General features: G+C 38.9%; 1 protein-coding gene across 1 annotated transcript in view; it reads right to left on the reverse strand.

The window, feature by feature from the left end:
* Positions 1–11,697, reverse strand: part of PTPRQ (protein tyrosine phosphatase, receptor type Q) — a 109,319-nt gene that overhangs the window by 52,236 nt on the left and 45,386 nt on the right. The window contains exons 23-25 of the mRNA XM_009284939.1: positions 11,310–11,461; positions 9,326–9,467; positions 6,735–7,004 (exon numbers count right to left, since the gene is read on the reverse strand). Coding sequence (XP_009283214.1) covers positions 6,735–7,004; positions 9,326–9,467; positions 11,310–11,461 — 564 coding nt within the window. The remainder of the gene's footprint in view (positions 1–6,734; positions 7,005–9,325; positions 9,468–11,309; positions 11,462–11,697) is intronic.

Below are 11,697 nucleotides of genomic sequence, written 5' to 3' on the forward strand. Positions count from 1 at the left end.
ACCATTCCATGCTTCCTAGAGTAATCATGCAGCTTGTTTAAATTTTCTAAACATGACTCAACTATGATGAAGTGATCACTGTTCACACTAAAACCAATTAAAGCCAAAAATTGCATCTTTGTCAATTATTCTTTCAGATTAAATTTGAACTGTAACAAAGACTTAAGTATCTGCTCTTATACACTGCTGCTTTGATATGTGCCTAACAGGAACTTTATTATTATTCCTGGTTTCCAGAAAGGTGCACTTAAAGAAAAGGCATGAAAAAGGCTGTGTTTGTGGTGGCGTAGGACACTAATTGTCTAGGACTGTGCTCTGATTAGCTAGATGGCATTCTAGTGCTAAACCCACATTTAAATTTCCCAGGAATCATGGGTAGAGCCCCTTAAGTCTCATCATCATATATCTGACAGTCTTTCCCTATTGAATTATATTGCATTTGCTATAATTCAGCTAGCTCTGGGAGTAGGGAGTTTTTCAAAGTCTGAAATTTTTGGTACAATGTCCTCTATCGTTTTCCATTTAATAGCTTTTAATTCAGCTTCTGAAAGCCAGCCAGGGAGCTGGCAGAGAGGCTGGCCGTGAAATGCTAGTGAATTCAGTTTCTGGACTGGAGGAGGAATGAGGTATTTTCAGGTTCATCCACCATTGTTCACATGATGGCCAAACTCCAACAAAAAGTGCCTGAAGCCAGATCCACGTGGGATTTTAAGCTCCTAAAACCTATTTACGTGCCTGAACTCCCACTGAAGTTGACAGGAAACTAAGCACCTAAATAGAAGTTACTTTCACAGATCTTGGCCCTGGTTCCCTACGCTCGTCTGGCTGCAATGCTAATCAGCCCTTCCAAAACTGGTGGACTGCTCTGAGATTAAGTTTTTATTTGAGAACCTAAATGAAAGGAAATTCCTGGTAGAAAAAGCACCAGGACTGTGCAAAGACTCAGATCAAGTTGAACTGGGCCAGTGGAACTGGTTTAAATCAACAGAAATACTCGGTAGAAAAAATCTTACTCACAATGCAAAGATAACCTAAGGGCAGCAAAGGACACACACAAAAAAATCTACTGAGAAAAGAGAGAAGTTATGGCTTTCTGTAAAGACTTCTGTGGAAAGCAGTGACCGGGAACAAAAGCGGGCCGGGAACAGAAGACGGTAATATGATATGGCATAGTTCCTAACGAAGTTAATAAAAAAAAGTCTGCCTACAGAACAGCTGCTTGTAGCTGGAGTTTGGATTAAAAGAACAGCGGCAGCCTAGAAGTCTATTGGGTGGTATTAAGAGCACAAATAGGAGGAAAGTGAAGAACAAAGTAGAACAGATAGCAGTCGGCACACAACAAGACTTTTCAGAAAATGGAGGTATCTGAAAAGAAAATTAATATTCTGTATTGATTATCTCTATTAATTTTTGAAAGCTTAGTTACCCAAAGGAGTTCCCTGGGTTAAGCTGATATCCCTGATCATACTAAATAGTACTCTAGAATAGACTGCTAATTTCAGGGGGACCCATCATGATATAAAGTCCTGCTCAGTATGAACAAGGACATCACAAATAGGTCCCAAATGATTTTACTAACATAAAAATGTAAAAAACTGTAGACTGTTTTTCCCATGACTTGGGACTGATACTATCAGACATGCTTTAAAGGAAATTGCACAGTTGAGAACACGTCTTAAAAAAGCCTCCTTGGACTGTGTCTTAGTCCTTAGCACATTAGAAAATTCAATCTCTAACTATGGAATCTAAGCACTGAAAAATCAAATCCTGTAAGTCTAAGGAGAAATGCACACCTTGAAGCTAAGCTTAGAAAAGTAGTGAAAAGCTGTTAGTGTTCCAGTCTGCAATTAAATAAGAATGCTCAGCTTTCCGACAAATGGGACCACTGTCTACTTTCCAGCAAACAATTTATTTGACCTGTAAATGCTTTCAGTGTCAGCTTTGTATGTATATATTGCCACCATTTCTTATACATTAATCTAGAGTTGACCTAGTCCTTAAAAAAATATTTCTTTCATACTACACTATATGATTCTCCTATTTTTATCTACCTGCTTATAAAAATAACATCAATGCAATTGCATCGGCAGCAACGAAGTGATCATTGCATTTGTCTAGTGAAGATTTGCCATAAACATCAAAGCCATTAACTGACATTTGGACATACCAACTAATCAGAAAATCTAAAAAAAAAATCCACGATATATTAAGAAAAAAGAAATCTGGTAAAAAAAAATCCGTTTCGGTCACCTTGGAAAGAAGTGTTTCAAAGATTCTTAGCCATGATTCACTCCGCAATTTTTGGATGCTTTTACTTTAGTACAGTTTGGAAACGTGAACTTGCAGCATTGATTGAGCACGTGAAACACAGTGCTCTTATCTGTAGTAGTGACAAGTACACCGAAGCTCTTCCAAGAAGTGTTTCAAAGATTCTTAGTCATGATTCACTCCGCAATTTTTGGATGCTTTTACTTTAGTACAGTTTGGAAACGTGAACTTGCAGCATTGATTGAGCACGTGAAACACAGTGCTCTTATCTGTAGTAGTGACAAGTACACCGAAGCTCTTCCATTTCCAATGCTGTGGCTCTGCAGTAGGTTGATTCCTCTGGATAACCAGACCAACACGCTGCACTGCACACTGCACTGCACATCATGCTTGGGGCCCTAAGGACCACTTTAGGGTACGGACTTAAATATTTCTTCCAGTGCATTATGGTCATTTGTAGTTCTTGTCACTAGTTAATGACGAAATTCATGTAACTCCAACTCATAGAGCTGCCATGAGCTGCCACATCCTAAGAAAAGGATTTATGGTGAAGAAAACAGAGCGTTTCCTTGGATATGAAGAAGGCTTTAAGCCCATGCTACGTTTTGTGCTCCTCACAGGCCTCGATGAAAAAACAGGCCCACTTTTTCCAAAGGACACCTCCATCCTGGAGGTACAAACCTAGAATCTTTAAAGGTTCCCCTGCGCAGAGAGTAAAGACATTTTGTGCACAAGTAACAACAGATGATGATAATTTGCCACCTCCATACCAAAAGACCTAAGAAACTTTCCCATTACCAATCCCTTTAGGCACTACTCTCCTTCATGCACAAGGCATACTTCTGTGTATAGCTACAAGTTAATATCGGCCAGCAAAATTAAGCACAGATTAAATTAAAAAATGTTTTCTGGACAAATTCCTAGCCATATTTCTTTTAAATGTGAGTTATGAATGAATCTCTTTTCTTCTTAGTAGAAAACAAATGGTAAGGACTGTCACCACAGTACAATGGGGGCCTCAACCTGTTCCAAGACTCTCTATTCAGTTATAATATTAAGTAGGACTAGCAGTAAGGAGGGAAAAATCACTCTGCATGTCTTAATACTATAATCAATATGATTAATATTTTCAGAGAAGAATAAAAAGTCTCTGAAGAAAAATCTAACTTAAAAAAATTGAAAGCAGCAGCAGTTTTCTTTTGATTATTCATGCTTTGAACCCCCCAAGTGGCTTTTTAGTTGTTTTATTTTTATTCTTAACTGAATGACTATTACACTTGTCCCAGACTTGTGAGTTAACTGAATCTTCACAGATTTAGTGTGCCTTTTGGAGAAGTTTCCTACCATTTTATGGCTCTTTCTCCCTTCTAAAAGCTCACTCAATCTTAATGAAATTTCATTTTAATATGTGCTTTTTCTTGAAAATAATCCAAGGATAGCTATTCAGTCATAAAATCCTAACTCATTTATGCATGTGTACTTGCTATATTATCTTTCATGCCCTGTATAATATATTTAAACACAAAGTAATATTACCACTACAAAGTCAACAATTTTTATAACATACTGCAACCCGGCAGAAGTGGTTTACCATGATAATGGAGATAGATTAGACACAAAACACTACTAATCTCCTGATAAATTTAATCTTCATGTTTATGAAGATTAATCTTCATGATTCATGTTTAATTGTACCCAGATACGAACAAATTTACCTCAAAGAAAGGCAAATAATCTTGCTAAGAATGTAAAGGTCAAACACTATGCAGTGAGACACTGAGCCAAATTCGATTTCACTTTATGTCAGAAATAAATGCATTGTCAGTGACTCAGTGCTGGCTACATATTCTGTGACTAATCTTACACCACCATAAATAAGAAGCTGACAACAGCTATAAAACTGTTTCCATTCCCAACCATGAATCTCCAATTCCGAGTACCCAGTCACCACAAAACAATTCATGCAAACGCACAGTGAAGGAAATGTCCTAATAATAACTAGTTTGTTGTAAATATGACTAAGCAACAACATGTAAGCCGATGCTAAAACAGCAAGAAAGTGTCTGCACAGTGTATGTGGCAAAAAACCCATGTATTGTAGTACAAATCCTTCACTTAGGAAAACTCCCAGTGATAAGACACATAAGCCACATGTTGTTACAAAATAAAGTCTGGGTTTTTTCTCCTGCTAGTACAACTCCATGTAACATAGACCAGGACAGACTAGCAGTCTGTCTGTCAAGCCCAGGCTTAATACCACATCCACAGCTTCTCCAGGCTTTCCTCAAGTACTAATTAATAGCCAACCCCAAATTTCTCAGAAATCCCAACAATTAACTTTCCCAGGTGCCAGGCTTCTTTAACACTACTAGAAGCCTTTCCCCCATCCTCCAAGAAGTGAGGTACTTAGGAAGCCCCCTGGTCTCCTCTGTACCAGAGGGTAACATGCCTTCTATAAGACTATCTCCAAAACCTTTGGGTTTTGGACGAGTCCAGTTTTAATTGTGCATCGGCCCACCTGTCTGCACACCTATCCCCAGTTTCAGTTTTACTCGAGCTCTGAGTCAGGGCTGGCTGTTCACCAGCCCGGATTTAAAAGAAAGGGTGGAGAGTTACGACTGCAGTTGAGAAGTGTATTGAGGTGCACAGCTGCATGCATCCACGTTCAGCACAGCAGTTAAGCTCACTACAGTATATCCAGCCAACGCTGTAAGATACAAGTATGCTCATCTCTAATATTTAAACAATGCTTCCTTCAGAAGTGGATTTTGAACCCTACCGATGGACAGACGTTTCTGAGCAAACAAGAGGGCGGATGACCCAGGCAGAAGTCTCAGATCGCCAAGGAGCCGGACCAGAGGGGACCAACAGGGATCAGAAAATGGCTGAATTTGTAGGGGGGCTGTTGTTGATCAGGAAGCCAATTCAGAGAGGACATTTTTACCAGAAACAGGTATGAACATGCCACCTCATTGTTCAAATAGGGGATGTGGCCAGGCTTTAGTGGGATGGACCGCATTACGAGGAGGGGCAGTCATCAAAGTACAACCCTGGCTATTTTCACAATGTTGGCCACATTGCGCCAGCAAGGGGCTGCTTTGCTTGTCCTCATTTGGAGCGCAGCCATTTGATCTGGAACCAAAGCAGTAGCAGTTCAGCTGACGATACAGACGTGGTCTAGATTCATTCAGACATGCACATCCGCAAGTCTAATTTTAAGAAGTGTGGAAATCAAAGCTCAGAGTGGGACACTAAGGCTTTCTGAATAGGAGAGATCCAAAGGCTGAACCTAAAGAGGTGCGTGCCGCTGAGGAAGCTACCAACAGGAAGTCTAAGCATAAGTCTGATCTCCTCCAAGTTTAGATGTCTGATTCAAGTCTGCATATTAGAGCTGCACCCCTCCACTTGTCATCCAGAACTTAAACCCTGTTGCTGACACGGACTCTTGTATCTATTATTTGACAGAACTGAGCAAAACTCACTCTATCAGTTGAAATATATGTGAGAATGAGTGCTGCAACTCATCTTTTAAGTTACTCAATAACTTAGTAACTAAAGTATTACAAAAGCTAGGCTTGGTTTCTAAGCATCAGGGGATACAGCCGTGCCTCGCCATCCCACCCCCATGTTTCCTAATGATCCAGCTGTTCTGCATTAGAGAGTTCCTCAACTGCACTGCGTGAATTGATGTCACTGAAGAGGAAACAAAAAAGGAACTAAATGCAGTAATTGCTCCTGTAATTCAGTAGGAAGGTGAAGTCTTGTTCTGGATCCTGCTCACTGAACATTATTTTTGATTTTTATATTAAACTATCACTGAAGAAGAAAAAAACGAGAAATAATCCCAAGAGTAGAAATCACCCCTAAGTGGGGAAGAGAACTGAAACAGGCATTTGCTTCCTGGACTGGGAGTCGGGCTCCTCTCCACTTCCAGTTTAGAAGCTAGGCACACAGCTATTTACACAGAAGCAATGCTATATTTTGCACAGAATTTCATCTCCGAGTGCATAAGGAAGTTTCAGGTGCCAAATGAAAGCACAGCCAGGATTAGGTGAAGTGTGCATGGAGAGAGAAAGTAAGACAGACTTTGGTTAACCATTTTTTACTCCAATGCCAAAAAACCTGCCTACATTCTTCTTTGGATTTAGCTCACAATTTTCTTTCCTGTTAAAAAGTCCTATTAATCAAGAGTTATGACAAAGTCTGCTTGAAGGTCCTATTCATCAAGAGTTATGACAAAGTCTGCTTGAAGAAGTTAAATGCTTCTTAATTGCACAAATTCTGAACAGCTTTATTGTCAGTCAATGAAGTCATAGCATTGGCCCCTGGTAGAAACATAACAACAAAAATTTTGCTGCCAGCAATGCAGGATTTAGCTGTCTGAATTAAAGCAGGTATTTCAGGCCTGCTTGTTTCACAGTCATCATTTAAATTAGACAAAATAATTAACTTGAATAACTTGTTACCTTTTTCTGGAAGCGTACTGGCATTGCATATCTGTTCTTCACCATCACCAGCAGATGTTGCAGCTTTTATTTTAAATTGATAAGTAATATTGGAAAGCAGATTTCTGAAAGTATGCAGCCTATCATAAGATGAAAAATTTGTAGAATTTCCTTCAACTGTTATGATGTAATGAGTAATTACACCGTTGGATGAAGCAGGAGGGTCCCACTGCACTAGGATCGATTGCCAACTCATTGCAATACAATGAACATTCTGGACAGCATCTGGTACTTAAAAGATACACATGCACCAAAGATTAACATTCCCACACAATTAAAATGGTAATCACAGAACAATATAGTCAGAGAAGTAGACCCAATGTTCATAGTGAGGGGCAAACACTCCAGTGGCAGAAAAATTGATACCGTAAAAGAAACAACATTGAGAGAATAAAATACATCTTTGTCCTCATTAGATGGTTCATTTCCAATTACTATGAACACAACTGGTGGTAGTACTTGAAACAGAAGAGACCATCTATCTGGCTTTTTCCTAGCTGTGTGCTCCAATTTTATTTTCACATCTGCTTGTATTTTCCCTATGTTTTTTTAATAAAAGTGTAGTAAAATATACACAGTAGTGTGAAACTCACATACATATTCACAACAGTATCAACAGCAGAAGTTCCTCATTTATCCGTTAGCTTTGTTTCTTTTAGGCACTGTATCATATCTCTCTGTCCCTTCAGCAGAGGCACAACCTGCATAGAAGTCACTGGGCAGTTTCAGAGCTGTCATATCAATGCTATTACCCTGCTGTTCCCCACCTTCTTGCTGGTTCCAGCAGGAGAAATTTTTTTAAATGCTCATAAAAATTTAATGAAAGGTAACAAATATTGTACTCATGGTGAAAATAGAGCAATTATCTGTGAACAATTGATTAAATACAACAATGAATTAAAGTATCTCAAAAAGGGCTAAAGTGCTGGCTGTACCAGTTAAGAGAAAAGGAATACATAGTGAAGGGTGCCCCAACCTGAAAATACTGTCAGTGAGGTACCAGAAATAGAGGGAAACATGTTCATTATCACTGCACAGAGGTAAATGAATCTCTTTAAAATGATTAATTTTCTTTTCAGAGTTCAAAGAAATCTCTTTTTTTTTTTTTTTTTTAAAAAAAAAGCAGCATCTGCAGAAGAAAGAAGATTAACTGGCACTTTTAATAAAGACTAGAGACAGAATCCTTAGATGAACTCAATGAGGAACTGATCCAGCAATTGCCCAAAATCTGGGTTGGAGGGAAAGGAAACAATGCTGCAACTAGCTGAGCATAAAATCTGAGAAAAAGCTGTAAAATTACTAGACCACGGTCCTGTGGGCAATGTCTCTCCAGCACTTCTGAAGAAAGTACCATGAGTATGGAATGTCAGTGATGAAATGAGACAACTGATGGAACTGTCGGTGATGAAATGAGACAACTGATGGATGACTGTCAGTGATGAAATGAGACAACTGATGGATGACTGTCAGTGATGAAATGAGACAACTGATGGATGACCGTGGCTCTTGGGCAGGACAACCTCCAGCTGCAGGGATCCAACAGACAACCTGAACCAGTTCAGTGATGGTCCAGATTTCTCATGGTGGTGTAACTTCCGGGGACAATAAACAGCATAATTTTTCCCAGAACCCCTGTTTTATCAGCTCTGGAAAGAATATTTCACTGGAAATGTGGTCTTGAAAAACTGTAGTCACCATATGGGATCTTTTGATACCTTGTCTGCTCCCTTTGCTGTCAGTATAAAGGAACCTGGGAGTTCAGACACAGCCCCCTAACCCATGCTAGTCCCCTGGCACTGACAGACCTTATAAAGTACGTGAGCCTGGGGATTGCTCTGACCTGGCAAAGGAGCTACAGTTTTGCACAAAGGCCAGTTTCACAAACCCACAGAGCTTCTGGGCTCTCTTTAGTGAATGTTGAATATTCACTTTCACGTAACACAATTTTTCATTTTGAAACAACCTGCAACTTCAAAAGACATGTAGAAGGCACAAAAAACTGTACATAATTAGTTAATTAAGCCAGCTATATTGCATAGTCCTCCCCAGTTGTCAGGAACAATAAGATCTAACAAATTAGGATATTTAATTAGCAGCTACCTTCCCTTCCTAAAATAAATTATAAAAAATGTTAAAAATTTGTATTTGTTTAATACAATTTCCAGTTCATTTGCCAATCTTTTGTCCAGCTGCTTTTGATACTGCTAAAGTTTCAGTTATTTTCACAGGGATCTGAATTATTGCTTTGATCTGCAAAGACTGATATCTATCTAATTTTCCTCCCTTTATCTGTGATGCTATTAAAAGATTTATAGTAGCCATATAAGCCTCTCATTTCAGATGAGGACATTTCTAATTCTACACTTCCGACATCAAACTTCAAACCCAGCCTATCCGGTACAATAAGAATGTGAATCGGCATTACACAGGCAGAAGACAATGAGATAGTGTTATGTTACGTTTTCATTGGAGAGAAGAGGAAGACTGTTGTTCAGCCATACAAGGAAAATATACATAAACAGAACTGCAGCTTAGAAAAAGTCACGTCTAACCTGATTCCATCGTTGTAAACTGGACAGCATTACTGAACTGATTGCCATTCCCAAGCTTGGTAAATGCGGAGACACTGATAAAATAGGTGCTGAATGGTTCTAATCCAACAAGGTTTGCCTCATGGTTTGAACCTGAAATGTTCTTAAGGAAGGAAAAATTCTTAGTATGCAATTAATCTGTGTAAACATTGTGGGCCTCATCTTGAACCTAGTGAAATGAACAGAAGATTTAGAGCCATCGTCTTGCCTCTTCTACTCTGAGCAGCTTTCAGTGAAAGCAGTCCTTGAGCTCAATGAAAAAGAATGCAGGGTCAAATTCTTCCTTTCCTTTCTCCTCTCCCTCTTTCACTGTGGCTTGTGAGGAAGATATGCCAAAGGATGGTATCGTAATTACCATAGTGTTGTTAGAACAGATTAACTCCACATATGCCTTTTTTTACCAATACTGTAAACTCTTGTCACCTCCACACTGCCACATCAACCCTCTCTCACCTTCTACTTCCTTACTACACCTCTGCAGTGGAACAGGTCATGCATGGGTCATAGCTTCTCATTTCTTTTACTTTACCTGAGCCAGACACACAGACTGATGAAGAGTTCCGAAAAAAGCTAAAAATCACAGTTCAGTTCCTGGTAGTTGTTTTTCACTGAGCATGCAAGGCATATTTTGTGCAAATGTTGAGGACTATAATATCAGCAGGGAAAGAGCTGAATTTCAGCAAGAAAACATGGTGAATACTTTGTGGGATCCAAGTTATCAGAGAATTATGGTGCCTAACTACGATATTTCTATACAAATTGCTCTGCCTGTCTTGCTGCCACAACCTAAATCTAATTTCTTGCCCATATAACATTACAAAACATGAAGAAATGTAGGGCATTGCAGACGCATTCAAGCACTCCAGCCAGTTTCTGTAGTCTAATTGAGTTTGACTCTGCCTGAGATGGACAGTGGGGAACAATCTTTGTTGGCCTCCATGAGCACCCAAAGAAAGTGTTTCCAAAGGCAGCTGGCTGTAGAAAACACTGTTCCTTTTCTGTATGTGTATTGTGCTCCCCCTCTTCCAAGGATCATGGAAGAAACTGGGATGATGCCAGCACTTCATTCCACAATGGGGAGTACCAGCATAAGGGGACTGCATAAGGGGTAGCACAGTAGGCCACCTCATGGGGACTGAATTCCGCAATGCATACGCTTAACAACAGCACAAGCACTTTCCTTGCATGCTAAGTCTCTGCAATAAGGACTGTACTGCCGAGGGAGCTGGAGTAATTAAGCTGCTCACAGTCCCACAGCTTACACTGCATGTCTTAAACTCATAGCTCACTGCAGCAGTGCCTTTTCCCTGCAGCTTTTACAAGCGTCTTGGGTGAACAGAACTCACTACGTAGTTTCTTAAGCCTGAGATGCAATCCTGGCCTCAGCTTGCTGCCCTTACAGTTCACGGTGCATTTCTTGATGCCATCCAAGCATCCAGATTAAAGCAGATATAAATGCCTTGAGCAATTTCTCTATACAATTTTATAGCATCTATTTAAGTTAAAATTTATTCAGTTATTCTTATTCTGTAAAAATAAAAAAATGCAAGCCTTCTTTCTTTCTTTCTTTTTGAATCTTGAAAGTCCATGGATACTAAATAGCTAAACAAAAGTAGCCACAAAACAAGTCACTTCTGTCATTTTCTAACATCAAACTTACACCAAAATATGAACTAAAGATTAATAAAGCTTATCATTAATGAAATATTAGAAGCTCAAAGCAAATTAAGATCTAACCATTTTTTTTCTATCTAATTTTAAAACTTGAATTGCAGGCATGTTGAAAGTGAAAGTCAACTTTCTGTTTGTCTTAACAAACAGGAATTTAGAGGAGCTTCATAATTCTAGGAGCATAACAAACATCTAAAATATTTGTCATATGTTTTGTTCCTAAAGCATGAAAAAAGTATTTAAAAAAATTAAACACTGTTAATTATAAACATACCTGATAAAATATATTTTCAGTGTTGTTTTGATAAATCGTAAAATTATATCCCATAATAACACCATTTGGCTGGGGACTTGGATCCCATTTTAGCCACACAGAATCTGCAGTATAGTTGGTAATGGTCAAGTTCTGGGGTGGAGCTAATGGCACTGCAAAAGAGAAATGCTCTTGAGTTCCAAATTATATCCAAATAATCCAGGCAAAACCAAACACTTCGGAGAAGTAGGAGAACATACGTACGCTTGTTATCATTTGTATCTGAACTCATCTAAACTGTACTTCATTGCTATTTAAATATTTTTCTTTCTTTTTGGCATGAAGCAAATTCAATTAATTGTGAATACATGTTTAGTCAGCAAGGGATCTTCTCAGAGATCTAAGATAT

Source organism: Aptenodytes forsteri, unplaced genomic scaffold (genome assembly GCF_000699145.1).
Source record: "Aptenodytes forsteri isolate BGI_AS27 unplaced genomic scaffold, ASM69914v1 Scaffold71, whole genome shotgun sequence".
NCBI lineage: Eukaryota > Metazoa > Chordata > Aves > Sphenisciformes > Spheniscidae > Aptenodytes > Aptenodytes forsteri.